The following is a 25,158-nucleotide window of genomic DNA, read 5'->3' as shown; positions in this document are numbered from 1 at the left end:
CTGTTTCAGGAATTAGGGAGGAGATCTTGCTGGTCTCTGTGGGCTTTTGATGAAGAATTCCCTACGGCAGCTGTCTGAACCAAACAGGCACTCAAGACTATTTTCTATGCATTATTCTTACCCTAGATGGAATATTTCCAACCAGAAGTCCCCCACCCCCACGAAATACCTTCTTTCCATCATTTCATTTTCAGACTTTTAGCCATTTTTGAATAAGATGTGATCTCCCTGTTGAAGTTATTTCCAAAAGCATACTTAGCCTGAACCCTCAAAGACCAAAGCAACTGAGCCGCATCATCGCAAGTGTTGGCTCCGTGTTACCTGGGATGGGAGGGGACATGGCGGCCACCCAGTACCCCAACTGGGGGGCAATGTACGTCCACGTCAGCTGGCTGCCTTCCTGGTGCACAAGACCCAGACCGCTCTTCAGCCACGTTCCTGTGGAATTGAGAAAGAGATGTTAGCTACAAGCACACCAAGCTCCTTTGTAAGGCTTAAGCATATTGTAAGTCATCTTAAATATCTTAAATGTCACGTTTATGACCTATAAGATAACTGAGGTGGCCAAAGTGTCATCTAGGGACCCCAGGCAGCTTTCTGCAGAAATTCTTTTCAATTTCCTTTCAGGGAAAGATGAGCAACTTTAGTGTTCCTTTGCCTTCTCAATTAAATTACTTTCAGCCACTTTATCAAACACCCCTCTTTCCAAACACAGACGATTGTAGCAGAAGCCTTTGGACCTCAGAAGCAGAATAAAGGTAGCATGATGGGGGCTGGTGGGAGTGAAAAGAGAGGGGGAAATCAGGCTCCATTCAAGCTCTTTGTCCTTGAGCAAATTTTCTATCCAGAACTGCAGACTGGCTATATCAGAATTACCTAGGGGTGTTTTGAAAAAATAGATCCCTTCACCCCATCTTTGCAAATCCTCACCCAGTAACCCTGGCTTCGGTGAGCAGTTTTAAAAGCTTCCAGTTGGTTCCAATGCTGGGAAACGCCAACTACGTCAAGGTCTCTGCTGTATCTCCCAGTTATTACATTAGCTAGCATCTGAGAGTAATGCGCACCTACTATGCACTAGCTATTTGCAGCATACGTGTCTTATAATACACCATCTATAATTCTCACCACAACACTGAAGACTGGTGAGTTACAAAAATTTTCCAAGGCCTCTCGGTGGCCAAGAGCGGAAAAGAACCTGGGGCTGCCTGACCTCGAGGCTGTGCTATTTCTTCTGCTCTACCACGCTGCATTTCCTAGCAACCTTCCCAGCATTTGATTGCATTTTTACTTTGTGAAGTTTCTAGGAGCAGACTCACTGAAGAGGATGAACTTGCCCAAGGTTGTTGGGCTATTTCCCAGCCAAAAATGGATGCCTTTTCCTGGGCTCACCTGCAGAGAGCCTTGCTCTGAGGCCTGCGATGGCAGCTGTGGGGGCAGAAGGCCAGGGAGAGGCGGGGCGAACCTCTAGACGGCCCGCGCACCCACCCTGATCTATCAGCATGGAGATGTCGCGGCATACACAGGGCTCCTGCGCAGTTCACCTCCCTCCTATAGTCACCCCCACCTGAAATGGCCACGTGGGTGACCCTGTGGCTGTAAGGCCTAAATAGACCAGCTGTGCACCAAACGCAGGCATGTGTCATTTAACTGGGATACATTCTGAAAATGCATCGTTCATCGCTGTGTGAACATCATAGCACGTCCTTATGCAAACCTAGATGGTGCCGCCTCCTGTACACCTGGGCTACACGGTCTAACCCATTGCTCCTAGGTTACAAACCCGTACACCATGTGACTGCGCTGAATACCATAGGCCACCGTCACACACAGGGAAGTGTCTGTGTATCTAAACATAGAAAGGGTACAGTAAAAATACAGAATTATAGTCTTAGGGGATCACCATTGTATATGTAGTTCATCGTTGACCCAATCGTCATCCTGTGACTCATGCCTGTATTCTACCCAAATGCTTGCCTTGCTTAGCTATATGCCTCATGCAGAGGTGGCGGTAGTGGATTTTTTTCCCCCTGAAGAAAGAAACAATACTTGGGCTGCTTCGAGGCCTTATCAGTTGCCATAGCAACATTCTAATGCAGTGGGTGGAAGAGGCCCTTGGTGACGCCTCCTCTGCAGCCGCTCCTCTGCTCACATGGCAGCTGCACACAGCGGGCAGGTGGGAGAGGTCGGGCATCAGCAAGGGCTCGGCATCGCCCCCTTCCCGTGCCACAGGCTGGATCACTGTGCCAGCGGGTTTGGGCTCCAGAAAGAGCAGAATGTAAGCAAGGTTTTGCAAACGGGTATGAGGGAAGGGATGCCCGGTTCTGGTCCGTTTCCCGAAGTGCACCCTCCTAGAGATCACCCTGTTCTACAGGGCTACTCTACTAGGGGAGCGACAACGTAAGATGTTTGAGGAAAAGGGGCCAGGCATGGTGGCTCACGCCTATAATCCCAACACTTTGGGAGGCCAAGGCAGGAGGATCACTTGAAGCCAGGAGTTGGAGACCAGCCTGGGCAACAGTATACATACACCTCTTTAGTTCCTGCTAGGCAGTCTTCACAATGCACACCTCTATCCATTCTGTGACTCTGCCTGCAAATGTAGCTCCAACCTCATGTAGTTTTTCTCTCTTCCAAAAATCTACCCAGTCTTTCAAGATTCAAATCAAGCCCAGTGTTTTTCCAGAGGCCCTTCTAGGACACATGGGTCTTCTGTGTCTCGGCACATCCTGGGCAAGTATTACTGCATCATCCATTTGCCAAACACACATGTTGCTTTTGGTGGCCAGCCTGTGGCCCTCAGTCTTATCTCCTTTCTTAGACTGTAAACTCCATGGGTGTGGCCTGTGTCTTGTGTTGCTTTTGTCTTCTTCTGAGTGCCTAGAGATATGCCTAGAGTAGGAACTCCAGAGAACTTCAGAATGAGTGGAAGCTACAGGTGCAATCAAAAAATAATATCTGGTAACCTCTGAAAGGCTGGGTGTGGTAGGCAGGGAAGGATATCCCCATGGCAGTGTGACCACGCCTGGGATGCTGCCCTTTCAAACTAAAGGGAACAGAACCAGCTGGGAAAGAGCCTACCATGGCTAAAGTGCAACACTGTTCGGGGTTTCAACAATCGTGCTGTTACTGGCAAAAGCATTTCATGCTTTCCGTGTTTTGTGGGAGGAAATAAGCCCCAGGGAGTACGGGAATTAACAAATTGTGTACTAGAAACACATGCTTCTCATGGCAGAATCCTGATGCCACTGTGGGATACAGACAGTTTCACCACCAGAACAGTGGACACCAGGGTCAGGATTCTTTTTTTTTTTTTTTTTTTTGAGATGGAGTCTCGCTCTGTCGCCCAGGCTGGAGTGCAGTGGCTGGATCTCAGCTCACTGCAAGCTCCGCCTCCCGGGTTTACACCATTCTCCTGCCCCAGCCTCCTGAGTAGCTGGGACTACAGGTGCCCACCACCTCGCCCTGCTAGTTTTTTGAATTTTTTAGTAGAGACGGGGTTTCACCATGTGAGTCAGGATGGTCTCGATCTCCTGACCTCGTGATCCGCCCGTCTCGGCCTCCCAAAGTGCTGGGATTACAGGCTTGAGCCACCGCGCCCGGCCTGGCCAGGATTCTTTACTGGTGGTACCGGATGGCAGAGCACACAGACCTCTGCAAAGTCTCTTCTGCCGAATATGGGATCACTGGGTGTTGCAACCAGGAAGGGTGCCCTTTCATCACATGGTGAGAGCCTCAGGTACTGCTGAGACACAGCAAGGGAGGAACCAGGTTGTTCCTGCTGCACGGACCAAAGAAAGCTCCACTGCAAGGCCTCTTAAGTCAGTCCACCTGCCTCTGAGTATGGAGACCTCGGGATGCTCCTGGGTGAGGACATCTGCCCAGAGGGCTGTCCTGCTTAAGCCTGTCTCCTTGGGGTCTGACAGACAGCAGTCCCTAATGTGACAGCAGCCCAGTTGGGCTACCTGCTCAAGCCCCCTTCACCCTGAGCGTCTCTTTCTGCCCTTCCCAGCCTCTTCCAGAGGCTTACCACTGCCTCTTAGTGTCCTCTGCACAAGCAGGCAGCCGAGGTGGCTGCTAGGACTTGCAGACTCAAGGCAAGGTCATGTGGTGAAGGCAAGCAGGACCTTACAGCCTCCTCCTTCCTCACCCCAGAAACCCTGGCTTCTTCCTGCAGAAGCCACACCGCTGCAGCTACACAACCTGGTCGTGCAGCTGGCATTTTAGGAGGTGGCTGGACAATGACATGTGCCTCTCTGTTCCAATCAATGCCTATGGCCGGGCCTGTTACCGGGACTGCACGTGTGTGAAGGTTACAGGGTGATCTCTCTGGCAGCATCAAGGAATGAAATTCTGCATTACTGAAATTTCTAGATAATTGATTATCAAATAGTTTTTAAAGCATTTGAACTCCCTCTTTAATGGATTCTTAGGCGGAAACTAACATATGAAACAGATAAAAGGTCAGCTTCTCTGCATGAGGGCAAAGAGATGTCCCCCCACCCCCCACCAGAGCCATCCCCAGGACACCTCCTGAACCATCTGGGAGCTACTCTTCTATATAACCTGACTCTTTGCTGAAACTTGAAAAGGCCATTTACAAAAATTCTAAAAAGCATCATTTCCCCCTGTCCTGTGAATGTGAATACAATGTTGACTTTTCTTCATCCCTCAGGGTCATAATTATGATCAACTACAATGCTAGGTTCTGACATATGAATGTCCTTAAGAATACAGAGGTGGGGATTAAAAGTTGTTTGCTCCTGTGCTGAATACTCCCGCCTACCCTCATGTTTATTTCCTTTTTTTTCTTCCTTATAACTTGTTATCAGTGTTCTGTTATCAACTCTGCTCCCCCACCACCACCAACCCCCCAGCTTCCCACCTGAAGTTGTATGCTATTGGGAAACACACAACCTTGTTACAATTCTGTCTGAAATAACATACACAGGAAGTGTGAGAGACAGGAGGACAAAATCAGATATGGAACAGTGATAAATCTCTATATACCTATATCTATTCTCTCTCTCTCTCTATATATATATATTTTTATATATATATATATTTTTTTTTTTTCTCTGAGACGGAGTCCTGCTCTGTCGCCCAGGCTAGAGTGCGGTGGCTAGATCTCAGCTCACTGCAAGCTCCGCATCCCGGGTTCACACCATTCTCCTGCCTCAGCCTCCCGGGGAGCTGGGACTACAGGCGCCTGCCACCACGCCCAGCTAATTTTTTGTATTTTTAGTAGAGATGGGGTTTCACTGTGTTAACCAGGATGGTCTCAATCTCCTGACCTCGTGATCCGCCTGCCTAAGCCTCCCAAAGTGCTGGGATTACAGGCATGAGCCACCGCGCCCAGCCATATATATATATTTTTTAAGACAGAGTCTCGCTCTGTTGCCCAGGCTGGAGTGCAGTGGTGCAGTCTCACCTCACTGCAACCTCTGTCTCCTGGGTTCAAGTGATTCTCCTGCCTCAGCCTCCTGAGTATCTGGGATTACAGGCACCTGCCACCACAACTGGCTAATTTTTTGTACTTTTTTTTTGTTTTTGTTTTTTGAGACGGAGTCTCACTCTGTCACCCAGGCTGGAGTGCAGTGGTGCGATCTCGGCTCACTGCAAGCTCCGCCTCCCGGGTTCATGCCATTTTCCTGCCTCAGCCTCCCGAGTAGCTGGGACTGCAGGCGCCCACCATCACACCTGGCTAAATTTTTTTTTTGTATTTTTTAGCAGAGGCGGGGTTTCACCATGTTAGTCAGGATGGCCTCAATCTCCAGACCTCATGATCCGCCTGCCTCAGCCTCCCAAAGTGCTGGGATTACAGGTGTGAGCCACCGGGCCCGGCCCTAATTTTTTATATTTTTAGTAGAAATGGGGTTTCACCATGTTCGCCAGGCTGGTCTCGAACTCCTTACCTCGAGTGATCCACCCTTCTTGGCCTCCCAAAGTGTAGGGATTACAGTCGTGGGCCACTGCACCTGGCCAGAACAGTGGTATTTGAAATCCAAGTTCAGTATTGTTTTCTTCCACACCACACTCTCAGATCAGTTTTTGTCTGAATTGTCATTTTTGCTGTTGTTGTTGTTCTTTTGAGACAGGGTCTTGTTCCGTCACGCAGCTGGAGTGCAGTAGTGCAATCATGGCTCACTGCAGCCTCAACCCCCTGTGTTCAAGGGATCCTTCCATCTCAGCCTCCCAAGTAGCTGGGACTACAGGCACATGCTACCATGCCCAACTAACTTTTGTATTTTTTTGTAGAGACAGAGTCTCAATATGTTGCCCAGGATGGTCTTGAACTTCTGTACCCAAGTGATCCTCCTTCCTCTGCCTTCCAAAGTGCTGAGATTATAGGCATCAGTCACCATGCCCAGCCTTGAGTTATTCTTTAGAGTTACACCTTACACAATGGAAAGACTCAAGAGATATTTTCAAGAATAAACAATTTGTTGAAATATCTTACTAATTTTTTGAAAATAAGTAATGCATCCAGCTGGCAAGGTTCATTGGGTATAAAGCATCATGCATTCTTAATTTGGAAGCTGCATTTAACTACAATGATTATTATACATAACAACTGACAGGCAAGGAAAGATATGTCCTGCAAGATCTGATGGTATCTCCCAGCAATCACCAAGTGTGCTGCTTTCCTGCTTGGTTACCAACCAGTAATGAAATCAACTTTTATTTGCAAAGTATAAAGAAAAGTGAATTCAAAAATTTAACAAATGGCCATTAAAAGAGAAAAGAACTCTAAAATATGAAAAAGAGCTCAAAACAATGTCTGATTTGAATATGGTCTAAGGAGTTCGGAGTTACCTGGCTTTTCCTGTCCGGCACATTTATTCTGCCTGGAAACTCCCCGATAGCAGCCAATTACCTTCTCACCACTGGGTAAGAAGCAAACAGACCTGATATTATAAGCACTATTGATTTTGAAAAGAAAATCATACCTGAAACTCACATGTTAAGAGATGCTTAAAATCTCTTTTTAAGAAAGAGATTAGCCAAACTACAAGAACAAAGTAGGAGTATTTTTTATTTATTTTTTTATTTTTTAAAGAGTCTTGCTCGGTCATTCAGGCTGGAGTGCAGTGTTGCTATCTTGGCTCACTGCAACCTCTGGTTCCTGGGCTTAAGTGATCCTCCCACTTCAGCCTCCTGAGTAGCTGGGACTACAGGTATGCACCACCACATCTGGCTAATTTTTGTATTTTTAGTAGAGATGGGGTTTCACCATGCTGCTCAGGCTGGTCGCAAACTCCTGGGCTCAAGTGATCCTCCTGCCTCTTCCTCCCAAGGTGCTGGGGTTGCAGGCATGTGCCCCACGCCAGCCCAAGTGACTGTTCTTATGCTGAGATCTGTTAGCACGTCAGACCTCAGAATGCTGGGCAGATGAACACCCAGCCGAATAAAGGGTCAATGGACCATACAGATGACTTCCCTGGATTGACATGATTCTAAATGTGATTTCCAAGTCTGCCACTTCCTAGTCATGTGCGCCGAGGACATGCTGAGGATGACACAGAAGAGAAGCTGAACGTCCCTGTGACATCGCTGAACCACTGGTGCAATCCTAGAGCCACCTGCCTCATGTTTCTTTGTCATGTAAACACTAAATGGCCTCGTCATTTAAACGCTTGTAGCTGGGTACTCTACTTCTTGCAGCTAATGTATTCTAATGGATGTATTTTTCCAGAAAGAGGCTGGAGTGAATTCTACTAGGTCTATACGCTGGGACTCGGAAAGAAATTCCACAGCCACTCAGAAATCCTATTGCCAAAAGTTCTATCAATGAAGACGTGACCGTCCGCACTGTGAAATATAGCCATTTCTACTCCTACAGCTACATTCGTTCAATGAAAGACTTGGGAACATTTAGGATGGGGGGCAAGGTCACTTGTGCTGGTGCAGGCATGGTCTCGGATGGGGAAATCTGCTGTTGTTTCATTTTTCAGCTGTGGGCTCTGCCTAATCACTAGCTTTCTTGGGCTGTCATGGCTCTGGCTGAATAATTAGCATGGAGTGAGCACTAGCTCGTCTGAGGAATAATCTTCTTAAGATGTATGCACCTCTCAGATCCATGGCAAACACTCATCATCATCATAATCATCATCACCACCACCATCATCACCATCGTCATGACCATCATCACCATCATTGTCACCCCATCACCATCACCTTATCACCATCACCATCATCACCATTGTCACCCTCATCACCATCACCATCATCACCACTGTCACCCCCATCACCATCACCACCATCATCACCATCACCATTATCACCACTGTCACTCCCATCATCATTATCAACATCACCATAATCACCATCACCATTATCACCACTGTCACTCCCATCACCATCATCACCATCACCATCATCACCATCAGGCCTTTCTAGATCCCTGAACATGCTAGATTTCTCTAGAAAACAGATGACTTGCTTCCTAGGGCTTTCATCTGCATTAAGCAATAATCTCCATAAGTTTCTACCAACTGTATATATAGAATTATCAATACCTAAGTCTATGTTATTGTGTGCTTTAACAAAATCAGCACATTTGGCCGGGCGCGGTGGCTCAAGCCTGTAATCCCAGCACTTTGGGAGGCCGAGACGGGTGGATCACGAGGTCAGGAGATCGAGACCATCCTGGCTAACACGGTGAAACCCCGTCTCTACTAAAAATACAAAAAAAAAACTAGCCGGGTGAGGTGGCGGGCGCCTGTAGTCCCAGCTACTCGGGAGGCTGAGGCAGGAGAATGGCATAAACCTGGGAGACAGAGCTTGCAGTGAGCTGAGATCCGGCCACTGTACTCCAGCCTGGGTGACAGAGCGAGACTCCGTCTCAAAAAAAAAACAAAAAACAAAAAAAAAAAACCACCAAAATCAGCACAGAATCACATTAAAATCAAATAAAAAGCCATCAGCCCTTAACCCACATTCTTCAGTATGGCAGAAACAGTGACAGTTTCTACATTTATGACACTGTGGGGTAGTCCTCTTTTTTTTCCAAATTAAAGTCTATGGCTTTGAGTAGCTAGGTTTCCTTCTTTGGAATTATTTTTTGATGAAATATGTCAGGAGTAAACATTCCTTGTTAATTATATAGCAAAGTATTTGCCCGGTGGTCAATTATCTAATCCTTCTTGTTGAAAGCAATCAAACTGAAGAGCAAAAGTTATGTGCAGATGGTTGGATTCTCATAGCTGTGGGCAAGTACATTTCAGGGCTGGTTTAAACAAGAATAAAATTAAGGGCAATTCATTGTAACCAATGACCTTCTGTTTGAAGCATGAAATCATGAATGTGTTGAATATTAGAAATTAACACGATGACTGTATTCAGCTGCAACACATTCCCTGGGTATTTTTAGGTAGTTTTTGAGAAAGATTCTTAAATTTGAGCAACTGATTTTTTTTCCTTTAAGCTTTAGCTGAGCTGTCATAAGACTTACTGAAACGAGTTTTAGGAAAGAAGCAGTTATGGGAAACCATAAAATACTGGCAGACTTATAGAAAGCTTATTCCTTAAATAGATAGCTAGAGGTATTAGGATACATAAGAGCATTAATAAAATTTAATGAGAGACTTCTGAATTTACAATAGAGATATATATATATATACATTTCCTGAAAGTAGGTCAGAATACAAGCTAATTAGCCCCATCTGGAGAGAAATTTTGTTAATTACCCACCGAGGCCAATACCCATCTTGCAATTACATGTCAGAAGGGGACTGGGTGGGGAGCACACAAGGATTGCGGGTGGCACAGGCATTAGTCCCCTGCATTGGAAAAATCCTCAGAATAAAAGACAGCATAACAGATAATTTACAGAGAATAACTGGGTGTTCTCATGACAGAGAAATGACAAATCTGGAGACATGTGGTAGGACGCTTGCTAAAGAGCTTGTTGACATAGCAATCTTGCTAAGTGCAGGTTCTGATCCAGAGGTCTGGAGGAAAGCCTGAGAAGGCAGTTTTTTATTTTATTTTATTTTATTTTATATTTTATTTTATTTTATTTTAGGCAGGTTCTCTCTCTGTCACTCAGGCTGGAGTGCAGTGGTGCAATCACAGCTCACTGCAGCTTCGAACTCCTGGCTCAAGTGATCTTCCCACCTCAGCCTCCTGAGTAGCTAGGACCACAGACACGTGCCACCATGCCTGGCTAAATTTTTATTTTTTATAGAGATGGGGGTCTTCCTATGTTACCTGAGCAGGTCTCAAACTCCTGAGTTCTAGCGATCTTCTCGCCTTGGCTTCTCAAAACGCTGGGACTACAGGTGTGAGCCACTGTGCACAGCCCTGAGAACGCAGTTCCAACAAGCTCCAGCGATGCAGGTGCCGTTCATCAGCAGATCTCCGAGTAGTAACGCCTCTCTAAATTATTTGCCCGTTTGTGGGTGTGGCAACTCTGTCAGACAGAATTGTCACACCCACAAAATGCCCTAATGCCATTTCCCACTATGTGGCTGTAGTGCGTTCACTAGGTGGCTAGGGCTTGAAGCAACTTCAGAAATATGTCTGATATACTCAAGAAGGAATCTGGTCACTTGTCAGACTACAGGCCAAGGGTCAGTGCACTCAAATGCCTACAGATGGCTGGACGTGGTGGCTCATGCCGGCAACCTCAGCACTTTGGGAAGCCTAGGTGGAAGAGTCTCTTGTGCCTAGGAGTTTAAGATCAGTCCTGGCAACACAGCAAGACCACATCTCTACAAAAAATAAAAAATTAAAAAATTAGCTGGGCCACGGTCGCAGGTGCCTGTAGTCCCAGCTACTTAGGAGGTGGAGGCAGGAGGGTCGCTTGAGCCCAGGGGCTCGAGGCTGCAGTGAGCCATGGTCATGCCACTACACTCTAGCCTGGGTAACAAAATGAGACCATATCAAAACAACAACAACAACAACAAAAATTTCAAATGACTACAGACGCCATTGTGTCCTTGCCTAGAGGGACGTGTTGCTTAGTGACGTAGCTGGTCCCAAGCTTGAGACCTCTGCACTGACCATTGTTCCTGCCAGGGATGTCCTGTCCCCAAGATAAGTCCACATTAGGATTCTGGGTGTTGTTAGGATCTCAGCTCAAATATCACTTCTCCAAAGGTTGTGACCAGCTAATGACTCTCTCCGCCATCACTCTGCTTAATTGTTTCTCTGCCATCTGAAATAAACTAGCTAATTGTTGGTCTCCTTCTTCTAGAACAACAGCTTTGTAATTATAGGGCCCTTCCCCGGCTTGTTTTGCCATTGTTTTATCCCAAGAGCCTACAACAGAGTAATGTCTGGCACAGAGAAGATGTTCAATAAATATTTGCTGACCGAAGGAACTGTTTGATTTTTTTTTTCCTAAGTGAAGCCAGGAATAGAATTTCATGGGAAATCTTCCCATTTTTTAATGTTGGCAGTAAATTCAAACACAACAAACAAATATCCCCAAACCAACCGTATGGACCAAACAAAACACATCTGGGAACGGGTGGTTGTTCTGCATTCTCAGATCAGCCCATTATTCTATTCAACCACATTAAGTCTTGGCATTGAAGTGGGAATCCACAAAAATCTGATAAACTGGGAAAGGAAGGGGATTTGGAGTCTGAAGAAATCACGTTTTGTGTCTCCCCTTTCCCTAGGACATCCCATGAGTGTGGGAAACAGACAATTCTACTGAGCTAAAGTTCCTTTCTGATAAAGACCGGGGCCCCCCACCTCCAGGGCTGCTTTGGGAATAATGGTGTAAAATGTTGGTTTGTAGGAATACCTGTTTTTCTAATGGATAAGCTCAGCTAAGAACGAATAGATAAAACCTTTTTTTTTTTTTTTTGGGCCGGGAGCGGTGGCTCACGCCTGTAATCCCAGCACTTTGGGATGCTGAGGCGGGTGGATCACGAGGTCAGGAGATCGAGACCATCCTGGCTAACACAGTGAAACCCTATCTCTACTAAAAATACAAAAAATTATATTGTACATAATATACAATAAGAAATATACAAAAATTGTACATGATATACAATAAGAAAATAAGCCAATTAAAAATTGGGCAAGGCCAGGCACAGTGACTTATGCCTGTGATCCCAGCACTTTGGGAAGCCAAGGTGGGCAGATCATGAGGTCAGGAGTTTGAGTCCAGCCTGGCCAATATGGCGAAACTCCCGTCTCTACTAAAAATACAAAAAGTAGCTAGGCATGGTGGTGCGTGCCTGTAGTCCCAGCTACTCAGGAGGCTGAGGCAGGAGAATGGTGTGAACCCAGGAGGTGGAGCTTGCAGTGAGCCGAGATTGCGACGGAGGCTCTGTCTCAAAAAGAAAAAACAAAACAACAACAAAAATTTTTTTTTCCTAAAGGATCTAAGTTGTGATCCTATTTGTCTTCCCCTTCAATTTACGAAAACTTCAAACTGCATACTGGAAATGGCTGGGCTGCAAGATACAACTACGCGTACACGGCATACTGCAGGGGCAAGCCAGACGCGTCTGTGGAAGCTTCTAGTGAAGTACATTCTGCACATGCCGGCTGTATTCAGGGTGTGTGTGTATGTGCGTGTGTAAAAATAATTTTAAAGGGGTGATTCAAAGGTAGTGGCAAAAAGAACCACGATGGCCTGGCATGGTGGCTCATGCCTGTAATCCCAGCAATTTGGGAGGCCGAGGTGGGTGGATCACGAGGTCAGGAGATCGAGACCATCATGGCCAACACGGTGAAAAACATCTCCACTAAAAATACAAAAAACAGCTGGGCATGGTGGCATGTGCCTATAATCCCAGCTATTCGGGAGGCTGAGGCAGGAGAATGGCTTGAACCAGGGAGTCAGAGGTTGCAGCGAGCTGAGTTCGTGCCACTGCACTCCAGCCTGATGACAGAGCAAGACTCTGTCTCAAAAACAAGGAACCACGACATTAAAAATGTGATACATGGCTGGCAGTGTACTAGGTGCTTTATGTAAATGATTACACTTAGGTCTTATACAACCTTGGAAGGGAGATTTTACAGATCTCATATTTGAGGCCAGAAGCATTAGGTCCACAGACATGAGTAATTTCCCAAGGACAGGCCCTCTCCTAACATTTACAGAACTTAAGAAGTTTCAGGCAGGATGAATGCACAAAACTACATTAGAAAGGAAAAAAAAAAACAAAGTGTTGATCTTCTTTTAAAAAATCACGTGTTAAGTGAGTGCTAATATAAAAGAGATTATAGCTCACACAAAAATATAAAGCCAAAACAAACTTACAAAAGAAACAAGAAACAAAGCTACAGTTTCAAAATAAATTTCAAATTAAAAACATCAACTGAATGGTGTACCTGATGACAAATAGTTACCCGTTGAGGGTCGTTGCCCAGGTTCTTGGCGTTTAGAACAAAGAATTGGACAAAACACACAAGCAAGGCAGCCAAAGCAGAGACTTATTTTAAATGAGAGTACCCTCCACAGAGTGGGAGCAGGCTACAGCAAGAGGCTCAGGAGCGTTGGTTACAGAACATTCTGAGGTGTAAATACCCTATAGCAGTTCCATACTGGTTCAGTCTAGTAGCCCATAGCAGTCTATTGGGTTACGGGAGGGGAAAAGTAGGCTAGCAACCAGTCTGATCGATTGTGGGACGGTTTTTTTTCTTTTTTTTTTTTTTTTTTTGAGACGGAGTCTGGCTCTGTCGCCCAGGCTGGAGTGCAGTGGCAAGATCTCGGCTCACTGCAAGCTCCGCCTCCCGGGTTCACGCCATTCTCCTGCCTCAGCCTCCCGAGTAGCTGGGACTACAGGCGCCTGCCACCACACCCAGCTAATTTTCTTTTTTTTTTTGTATTTTTAGTAGAGACGGGTTTTCGCCATGTTAGAATGGTCTGGATCTCCTGACCTTGTGATCTGCCTGCCTTGGCCTCCCAAAAGTGCTGGGATTACAGGCGTGAGCCACTGTGCCCGGCTGATCAGAGGGACTTTTCATTTTCGAACTGCCAGGCAGCAACTGCCATGCACAAAAAGGAGAGGTTAAAAAGTAGCCCCTGAGCCGGGCGTGGTGGCCTGTAATCTCAGCAATTTGGGAGGCCGAGGTGGGCCAATTACCTGAGGACAGGAGTTTGAGATTAGCCTGGCCAACATGGCCAAATCCCATCTCTACTAAAAATACAAAAATTAGCTGGGTAGGTGCCTATAATACCAGCTACTTGAGAGGCTGAGACAGGAGAATGGCTTGAACCTGGGAGGCAGAGGTTGCAGTGAGCCAAGATTGTGACACTGCACTCCACTGCGCTCCAGCCTGGGCGACAGAGTGAGACTCCATCTCAAAAAAAAAAAAAAAAAAAAATCACACACTGCATGTGGGCTCAATAATCGCAGCGATGATGATGATAAGAGTGGCAAACACATATGGAGCCTTTTCCAAGGGCCAGGCTCTGTGGTAGGCACTCTCCATTCACAACAATTCTATGAGGGAGGGGCTGGGGCTATTATGATCCCCATTTTACAGCGGAGAAAACTGAAGCCCAGAGAGGAAAAAGGACTTGCTCAAGACCACACACCGAGTCACCGGAGGAGGAGCCAGCATTCAAGACTGAGCCGTCTCGGTGGCTGGACTGCACGCGGCCTCTATTCTGTTCACGAATGCTATGAGCTGTGTCTCATTCAGTGCAATATTCACATCTATCAAAAATACTCTACCTTTTAATTACCCACTCAAGTGGAGGCAGCTGGAACCAGGTGAGACTTACAAGTACTAAATTCTGAAATAAAGTGGCTTTACTTTCCTAGTTCTTTTTCATCCAGGTTAATATTAGAATGAGTGTGTTAGATGCTGTCCTTAAAATCCAGGCCAGGCTGGGTGTAGTGGCTCACTACCTGTAATCCCAGCACTTTGGGAGGCTGAGGCAGGAGGATCGCTTGAGGCCAGAAGTTTGAGACCATGCTGGCCAACATGGTGATACCCCCATCTCCACTAAAAATACAAAAATATGCTGGGTGTGGTGGCACATTCCTGTAGTCCCAGCTACTAGGGAGGCTGAGGCAGGAGAACTCCTTGAACCTGGAAGGTGGAGTGAGACTCTGACTTGAAAAAAAAAATCCAGGTCAAATAGCAGCAAACTAAGAGGGCCTTGAGGCTCCTGGGTGACAGGGAAAGTCCACAGGAAGACACGAATTTGACACGGATAATCCACAAAGTGAATACTCCGTGAGTGGTGACTAAGAATGAAGTATAAAATAAAACCTCTACAACTCCAAGACCACAAAAGAGGCTATACTAAGCATGGGAAGCTGTAGTTCTACATAAAATGATACATTAAGAGACCTAAGTCCCTAAGAATAGGGTTTTTAAACGAAAGTGCCCCCTGAACCCCATTATACTAGAACTAATGTGATGCTATTATTTTCTGAAAGTTCTCATTTTTGGGGGAGACAAACACAAAAGGCTTAATGATTCCTAGGAATGGATTGATCATACAAGATTATTTTTTGAGTTGCTAGGCAACGCTGAAAAACAAATGTCGATGTTCTGAGATCACGGCTTGGTTCTTCTCCCAGGGGCAGGACCAGCGCTACCCGGCCTTCCTGCTCTCTGTCGGAGAACAGGAGCCGTACAGAGACACTGCGATGCTGAGTCCACAGTGGCAACAGATACCAACTGGCATCTCCAAGGACCAACCACCACTGACGGCCTGGCTGCCAAGATCTTTGGCGAAACAAAGTTTTCACTGAACTGCCATTGCACCCAAACCAGTCCCAGGCTCTCCGTGTTCTTTGCTATCTGTGATCACTTCTATCGCTTTTTTTTTGCAGGCACGCTGCCCCCTTTTCCCCCTACTGGTCTCATTAAAGCCCCATTCACCCCTAAGGGATTTTGACATCTGGGAAAGTACAGACACTGTTCCTGAGAATTATTTCTTTATTTCTAAGCAATAGTCTTAACTCTGAATATTTCCACTGTAAAGAGGCCTATTTCCAATAACAGCTTTCTTAGGGATATGTTGATATTACCTTAGGTAAGTTGAATTCCTCCTTTGCTGAATGCCCTGAACTACTGCATCTATTCTTTTTCAAAAAATAAAAGATGATGCCTAAGGTTCTAAAATCACATCACACATCTACTCACAGACTTGGTAGAGAAATGAACTCCCTTCTTTCATTCTAACGTTTGGGAGCACAGTGCAGTAATGTTTATTCCTATAATCCAATCACCCACCTCAGTATTCCAATCTGGGTTACTTCACCTAGACATGTGGCTTGTGATATATAGAGACAAAGATAAGCTAATATAATAATGATTTCATTGAAGACTATTTTTTAAAGAGCAGATTTAGGTTCGCGGCAAAACTGAACAGAAGGTGCAGATATCCCACGTAACAGCCCAGACTCAATATCCCCTACCAGAGAGGTGCCTTCACTACAATTGATGAGCCTGCATTCACATGGCATTATCACCCAAAGCCCATCATTTACATGTTCAATAATATTCTCATTTTCTTCACGTTGCAAACATAATCTTGTGCTGTAAGAAGTCCCACTCTTTGCTGCCCTTCCCCCCCAACTCAATTAAAAACCCAATGAAATGGAAAAACAATCTTAGATCTGTATTTTAAATCACGCTCCACCTTCAAAGGTAAGTTGTCCGTGACTTAGGTAAAAGGACTAGTTAAATGAGTTCATCATAGCCGTAACATTCACTGTCTGAAGTGGAGACAAATCTACTACAGGCCAATTACGAGTGGGTATTCCTGAGAGCCTGACACGAATGCATCGTACATGGTAAGAGGCTGGTTCAGTAACCACCATTTCTATAGCAACCCACACATACTCTCATGCTGTGTTTTGGAGAGGCAGTTAAAACTGGATTCTACGATGTAGCTTCCCTCTTAGAATATGCTTTTATTTCTACCATCTCGTTAGAATGAGAGTATCCAAATCCTATAATCCAGGTTGCCATTAAACAGCAGAAACTTATCAAATACAGGATCCATAAATCTTTATTTATTATTTATTTTGCCACTTGATGTCCATCGCTTTAAATTCAAACCACTGACCTGGTTTGCTTGTGACCATTCCCCAGGGCAACAAGTCAGATGTCAGTCTGACAACCTGTACATCAGACAGCCATCTGCTGCCCCAGTTACAGGATAAAGAAAGGGTAAATGTCTGTAAAATAGAGCTAACATGATCATCTCTTACTGTCCAGAAAGGCTCAGCTAAGAGGTATTTACCCTGACTAACAAAACTTCCTTTGCCAGACACGGGAAGGAAAACTGCTTCTTTCTTTTCTTTTTTTTTTTTTTTGAGATGGAGTCTCGCTCTGTCGCCCAGGCTGGAGTGCAGTGGCACAATCTCGGCTCACTGCAAGCTCCGCTCCGCCTTCCGGGTTCACGCCATTCTCCTGCCTCAGCTTCCCAAGTAGCTGGGACTACAGGCGCACGCCACCACGCCCAGCTAATTTTTTGTAATTTTAGTAGAGACGGGGTTTCACCATGTTAGCCAGGATGGTCTCTAACTCCTGACCTCGTGATCCACCCGCCTCGGCCTCCCAAAGTGCTGGGATTACAGACGTGAGCCACCGCGCCCGGCTGGAAAACTGCTTCTTTCAAAGGTCAAATTGGTCACTGCACAATACATATTCACTTTATTTATTTATTTTTATTATTTTTTTGAGACAGAGTCTCACTCTGTCGCCCAGGCTGGAGTGCAATGGTGCAATCCTGGCTCACTGCAACCTCCACCTCCCAGGTTCAAGGGATTCTCAGCCTCAGGAGAAGCTGGGATTACAGGCACCCACCACCACACCCGGCTCCAGCTAATTTTTGTATTTTTAGTAGAGATGGGGTTTCACTGTGTTGGCCAGGCTGGTCTCAAACCCTTGACCTCAAGTGATCTGCCCACCTTGGCCTCTCAAAGTGCTGGGATTACAGGTGTGAGCCACTGTGCTTGGCTACAAATTCATTTTAATTCCTTCCCCTCACATACATCTTGACACCCNCCGCCTCGGCCTCCCAAAGTGCTGGGATTACAGGCTTGAGCCACCGCGCCCGGCCTATATCATTTTTATTTACTCTTGGATCATTTGCTCAGGGGAAAGCAAACTGCCGTGTAGTAAGCAGCTCTATGGAGGGGCTCGCGTGGTAAGGAGGTAAGGCCTCTGGTCAACAGCCAGCAAGGAAGTGAGGCCTGCCTTCAGCCGTGTGAGTCACACTCACTAGTCCCAGCTGAACCTTGCTGGAGATGACTACAGCCTTAAGTCACAGCTTGAGAGCCACCTTGTAAGAGACTCTTAGCCCTACCACCCAGCTCAGCAGTACCTGGATTCCTGACCCCCAAAAACTCTGAGGTACTGGAGCTCACTGTTGTTTTAAGTGGCTAACTTTTAGGGTGGTGTGTGACACAGCAGTTGATAACTAATACCTAGTGCACTGTGAAAGCCCTAGAAGGACAGAATTCAAGGTATATTAGTGGTTTTCTCTAGGTGGTAAGACTTATGGGTACTTTTTATTTTCTTTGTTTTGTACAGTTTTGGCAAATGTTTGTCCTTTTTCAGAAACCAGGAAAAAAAAAAACCACACATGACCAAGAGCAACCATATGACCTTCTGATGAATAAAAGGATGAAGATTAGGAGACCAGTTTTAGCTCTAATAACGTTTACAGATTCTTTACGAGTAAATTAGGTTAAATGTGCAAAACAAAAGCAAATAAGAAAACAAACAAAAAATGAGTTCCCGAGAGAGGGCCTGAACGGCATGGGAAGGGTGCTGTCCCCACGAGAAACCACACAATGCAATGTGAGCAGCAGCATTCACTGACTTCAAGGAAGCTTCTTAGAAGGAAATGAGCTTCTTAGAAGGAAAACCAAACAGTAACGAAGCCATCTGGTAGCCGATCGTCGGCACAGAACTCTTGCTTACCCAGCTTCTGGTCAAACCGCCACGCCGCGACATAGGCATTGTGCCTCAGGCTGCTCTGCGTGGCCAGGGGCACAGTGACATAGATGGGACCATCCACTAGCACCGGCGTTCCATTACTGCTCAGCAAGTGGACACTGACGGCTGTGACTGGGGTCAGGTCATGCCTGGTGCTGTTTCCTAGAAGGAAGAGGCATTTTCCATCATTTGTATGCAAAGTACCCACGTGGGCTGTGGAAACCTTTGCAAAAAAAATAGTCGCAGCTACCATTTACCGAGTACAGCACCACCTATGTGCCAGGGACCGCATTAAGCACTTTACATACATAATCCTCACCACAACCCAGTTAGGCAGGTAAAATCATCACTATACACATAAAGAAACAGGCTCAGACAGAGTAGTAATGGTAGGTGGCCTAAGGGCATACACTCAGTAGGGGCTGAGCTGGAATCTAGGCTCAGGTTTGTTTTTTTTGTTTTGTTTATTGAGATGAAGTCTCGTTCTGTTGCCCAGGCTGGAGTGTAACGGCACAATCTCAACTCACTGTAACCTCCACCTCCTGTTCAAGCGATCCTCCTGCCTCAGCCTCCCAAGTAGCTGGGATTACAGGCGTCTGCCACCCTGACGGATAATTTTTGTATTTTTAGTAAAGATGGGGTTTTGCCATATTGACCAGGCTGGTCTTGAACTCCTGACCTCAGGTGATCCGCCCGCCTTGGCAATCACAGGCCTGTGCTGGGATTATAGACTTGACCCACTGTGCCTGGCCAGGTTTGCTATTTTTCATTACTGTGTTTTGCTTTCAAAAATGATCTCAAAAGACAAGGTTTTTTCTATAACGTGAGACAAAGGTGTAGGTGGAAATCACCGGAAGTAACTTTTACACAAAGTGAGCCCCAGGTACATGTTAATTACTTGGCAGATAACCTCAATAAAACCAAATGTTTTAGAGTAGAGGCTGCTTTTTATTAATATAGAAAATTTCTTCAAAGATTGCTTTAAAAATACTAACTTCTGCTAAAAAGTATGCTACTGAGGACTGGACTTGAAATATTTATGAGTTATTTTAGTTGCCATTGTTATTTTGGTCTGTTTAAAAGGACCTCAATACACCAATTATTCTCCATTAAAGGTCTTTGGTCCAGGCCAAAGCATTAATGACTGCCTACAGATAAATGAGAGAATGCTTATGAGACCGATACATTTATGCACTCAAGCAATCCATTTTACATTTTCCTCTAGTGAAATACAATATCCCACAAAATATGTTCTGTCATAATTTTACATCTTTCTTTGAGCAGAATAACAAAAACACAGTGATAAAAAACTTAAGCTGCATTAGAATACAATCTATAGGATAATTTTTATTCAGTTACTTATATACTTACCTATCTACCAACCTGAGCTAATGTAAACCTCCAATCTGGTCTACATTTAAACATTTAAAGCAAACCTAGTGAATTTTAGAGTCTCAGCAACAAATTACAGCTAAATCCTTCATACAGCAATTTCTACACAGCTAATGCCACTCTATCTTTTATCATTCATACCCATCTCTGTTTTTTAATGAAGGCAAAGGTGTGGGAATGGAGATTTCATGGAAAGATCTAAGTTGGAATCAGAGATCCAAGTTTTGAAATCTTTTAGTCTGGTTATGTCATTTTATGGTAAAAAAACAACCAACAAAACTCAGAATGTACCATGTTTGTGGTCCAAAGATTTTGTGTCTTGAAACATAAATGTGCCAGCGGCTCAAAGTTGATACAGAAGCAAAGCCAGGTCTACAATTTACCGCTCTAGGTTCTGTTAGACCCTCTTGAGAAGATGGAACTTACAACTAGAGAAAGGCTGGCCAGGCGCGGTGGCGCATGCCTGTAATCCTGGCACTTTGGCAGGCCGAGGCGGGTTGCTTGAGCCCAGGAGTTCAAGAACAGCTTGGGCAACATAGTGAAACCCCGTTTCTACAAAAAAATACAAAAAATTAGCTGGGCATGGTGGTGCATGCCTACAGTTCCAGCTACTGAGGAGGCTGAAGTGCGAGGATCACTTGAGCCTGGGAAGTGAAGGCTGCAGTGAGCTATGATCACACCACTGCAATCCAGCCTGGGTGACAGAGTGAGACCCTGTCTCAAAACAAAACCAAACCACACACACAAAAAGAGAAACTACAGAGACATTAAATAGCTTACTAGACAGTATAAACACCTGAGAGAAAATGTTTTCCATCAGGGAGTGCTGTTTTCTTTCATCAAACTCTAGGCAGGATGTCCCAGTAGGCAGGTAGCAGGTAGGTAGAGGAGAAAAGCCCTAGAAATGGTGTCACCCTTCTCCTCCCTCATCACCTTTCAACTCTCCCTTCCTGCACATTCCCAGTCCAGGAAGAAGGAGTCCCAGTACCAGATCTGCCACTCACTGCCTATGTCACCTCCAAAAGTGACTTCGTTCCTCTGGGGTCTGTTTTTCTTACCTTCAGAACTAAGGAGGGTAGACTAGATGCCTTCCTGCATCTATGGAAGTAAGTATACTCAGCCTGAAACATTCAGAAGTAATAGAGCACTGCAGAAACGAGCAAATTAATGGACAGCAATGTGCATTAGGTTCATGGAATTTCATGTCCCTTTAATGTCCTCTAGCTGTCTTAAGACATTGTGGGGAATTAGATCTGCTTTCTTGAGGCCTCTTTCCTTCCTCAGGGCTCCATTAAATGCCTGCTTTTCTGTGCTTTCTGAATGACTCTCCCTCTATGTACCCATGTTGTTTATTCTGCAACTTTTTTTTTTTTTTTTTTGAGACAGAGTCTCACTCTGTCACCCAGGGTGGAGTGCGGTGGTGCAATCTTGGCTCATTGCAGCCTCCGCCTTTTCAGTTCAAGCAATTTTCCTGCTTCAGCCTCCTGAGTAGCTGGGACTATAGGCACAAGCCACCATGCCTGGCTAATTTTTTTTTTCTTTTTTTGTATTTTTAGTAGAGATGAGGTTGGTCAGGCTGGTCTTGAACTCCTGACCTCAAGAGATCCACCCACCTCGGCCTCCCAAAATGCTGGGATTACAGGCGTGAGCCATCGCGCCCGGCTGATTCTGCAACAATTCACATTTTGAAGGGCTGAACTATTTTCCGTCTCTTTGTTACGAAACTCCAGTTTTACACAGAATACTGAGTTCTATATAGAAAGTGGCTTTCCTTCCTGTTCCACCTGGATGTTGCCTGGCTCCCTTTAAGTCTGCATAAAGACAAGCAGCAGGTGGCAGGCATATGCAGCGGAATCGTGTTGCGGGGCGGAATACCACTGGCCCAAGCGAGGAGAGGGGCTGTATCATCTTGGGTCATCCACCTGGTCACTTGCCACGTGACAGGTTCTGTTCCGCTGACATTTAAGGTTCTGTTGGGCTCTGTATTCTACCAACTTTGTGGAATTGCAGGAAAAGTCTGCACTTGTCATTTTATTGACTCCTCTCTGTCTTCCTGGAGTTATTAGTGAAAGCGATTTTTGTAAAACCCCTTGGGAACACCACGGAACATTCTGTGCTTTCTCAGCAGCCGGGGGAAGAGTGCGATGCTCTCTGGTGAGAGGAGGGGGCCCCCAGGAGCTAGAAAGACAAGATGCTTCTCCACTTACAACTCTCGATCCACCCTCTAAACTAAACACCACAGCCTTCATGGTACCCCCAGAAAACAGCCTTTCGGAGCCTTTTCCAGTCTCTTCCGCAGCCTGTTTCTATCCGCCTTCACTGAACTCTGGTTATGACTCTAGTCATTTCCTGGATCTTCAGGGGATGAACTTGTGTCATCTCCCAAAGACACATCTGGTCCAGGCGTGCTCTCTTTAGGCTGTGAGCTCTTAGACGCCTTTAGTAAAACAGGAAGTAAATGACTGTGGGCAAAAGACAAGCTGTGGGCAAACTGACCCCGGGGGCTGGCATGGAGCTGGTGAGTTACTGAGGTGCCTGTGCTCAAGGGAGCCCAGGTTCCAAGTCCTCGAGGGTGCCTGTGAATTCACTATGGGTGGATGCCTTCGCTGCTAGGTCTCTGAGAAAGCCTAGTCATTTCTAGGTCAAGTCATTCATTCTTTCCATGGAAGAGAAGTTTCATGTCACCTTGCAAAGCCCTCTCTCTTCCCTCTGAAATCACGGAATGATTTTAAAATAAAACAAACTCCTCTAAAATCAATAGTTCTGTCTTTGTGTTCTTTTTCCTCCATTTTCTCAGACTGCCTAATTTATTCAAGAGCTACTGGAAGTGGGACACAGAAAAAAATTAATGAGTCCCGAGCACGGAGGCTGTCCCTCCAAGTTAGCGTTTTGTGGATCCTGCACCATTTTGTCCAGGAGGCTGGTAGCTGGTTATGATATTTTAAACCTTTGGGTTTTTTTGTTTGTTTGTTTGTTTTTGAGACAGAGTCTAGATCTGTTGCCCAGGCTGGAGTGCAGTGGCACGATCTCAGCTCACTGCAACCTCCACCTCCCAGGTTCAAGCGATTCTCCTGCCTCAGCTTCCCGAGTAGCTGGGACTACAGGCACCTGCCACCACGCCCAGCTAATTTTTGTATTTTTAGCAGACGCAGCATTTCATCATGTTGGCCAGGCTGGTCTCAAACTCCTGACCTCAAATGATCCATCCACCTCGGCCTCCCAAAGTGCTGGGATTACAGACATGAGCCACCGCACCTAGCCTTAAACCACTTCTTCAGGCTCCCCAAAACAAGACTTTTCTCCCAGACTGGCACATTTCAAGTAATAGTCAACATTTTTTTCCTAATAATGTTTACTTAATATGACAGCTATGCCATCTTTCTGATGACAAAGTACCGACATATTTGCTGACATGTTAATCACATCCTCATCAGCACACAAAAATTAAAGGAGAAACATTCTGGAAAACAGAGGGAAGAAAAATGAGTAACAAATCACCAGGTTGCCTTTATGTCTAACCAGAAACTTATTAACATGCTATAAAATGGATCAAATATTTCAGGTTTAAAAGCTTTTTCAGAATAATCAGTTTATGTAAAGTACTGGAAAATTAAGTGAAATTCAATCCAAGTATCCCTGGGAAATGCAGTAAGTTACTCACCTAGCAGAATGGAACTCAGAACAGCCTTTGATTTAAAATTTTAATGCTGTGATTAGTCGAAAGTGTGGTGGAAAGGAAAGCAGGGTAGACAAGAAAATAATTCAGGACTCCAGAATCCTGACACCTCTTCCACCAGGAGGACTGGGGACCACTCCAGTGCGAAGGGGTCCAGAGAATGGTGCAGTTGGATATAATCAGAGGTGGAAGGTACCTGTCAAGCATCTTTCTCCGATAAAGAATTATCACCTATTTTCTGGTGGACGGCTTTTAGGTTCTCTGATCTTTTAGCTGTGGCATACCAGAAGAGTGATACTGACCCAGCTGACTTAGAGACCTGCCAGGGGAGGGTGGATTCCAAAGCAAATTCAAAGCCTGGCCACTCTATGCCCAGTTGAGGGCAGAGAGAGCAAGTGCAGAGAAAGAAGCGACGTGGGAAAGAGCTGGGTGGGCATAGATGGCAGAGGGAGGAGGCTCCCATCCTAAGTGGCCCCCATGCTGGTGGGGCACGGAGCCAAGGTATGCCTGTCTCTGAGTTGGACCAAGCGCCACCTCTTCCCCTCCTGGCTGTAGCATGGGTGGGTGGGGTGGTGTGTCTCTACCAGCCCCACCCACCCACAGTCTACCCTCTCAAATGGGGGCTCGTGGCATGAGGCAGAGGGCAGCTGGGCCAAAACCCTTCACTCTGATTTTACACTTAAAAAAAAAAATTGCAATTTCAATGACAAGAATTTCTCTGAATTGAATATACTTAGTCCACCAAAGGAGAGCTCAGAGAAGGGGCTTAAGGCAATTGGTAACAGCAGAAAAGCTCGAGGAGACCCACGCGCTAACATGTAATTCTGCAGGGCTTGTACCGATGGAACACAGTTTCAATGCACTTGAACTTGTACCAAGAATTCCCCTTCCGCAACTTCAGTGCCTTTCTCCCACGTAGTGCCGCAACTTCCAATCATACCTAAAATCCACATGTAAAGACGGAAACACAGAAACTCCCACTGAAAAGAGAAAAGACTCCAATTACCTGTTCCATTTCCGTCTAATCCTCGCAAATAAGGAAAACTGTCCACCTCCGAGGGGGAGCTGGCGGCCGTGAGAAACGCGGTCAGGTCACTGTAGCTGGTGTTCTCCGGCAACCTCAGAGCCCTTCTCTGGAAATGAACGCGAGGCTGTGGCCGGGCACCTGCAGAGATTAACCTCTGAGTTACCTCCCCCAGGAGCAGTTTCTG

The 25,158-nt window shown here is 45.8% G+C and overlaps 1 protein-coding gene across 1 annotated transcript in view; it reads right to left on the bottom strand.

Annotated features, from left to right (window-relative positions):
* The window catches only part of FAM171A1 (family with sequence similarity 171 member A1), a 138,895-nt gene that overhangs the window by 9,296 nt on the left and 104,441 nt on the right, over positions 1-25,158 (bottom strand). Inside the window, exons 4-6 of the mRNA XM_025396845.1 lie at positions 24,954-25,112; positions 18,865-19,041; positions 322-438 (exon numbers count right to left, since the gene is read on the bottom strand). Coding sequence (XP_025252630.1) covers positions 322-438; positions 18,865-19,041; positions 24,954-25,112 — 453 coding nt within the window. The remainder of the gene's footprint in view (positions 1-321; positions 439-18,864; positions 19,042-24,953; positions 25,113-25,158) is intronic.

Source organism: Theropithecus gelada, chromosome 9 (assembly GCF_003255815.1).
Source record: "Theropithecus gelada isolate Dixy chromosome 9, Tgel_1.0, whole genome shotgun sequence".
In the NCBI taxonomy this organism is placed as follows: domain Eukaryota; kingdom Metazoa; phylum Chordata; class Mammalia; order Primates; family Cercopithecidae; genus Theropithecus; species Theropithecus gelada.
Note: the sequence above shows the minus strand (reverse complement) of the source record. Positions and strands in the feature narration are given on the sequence as shown.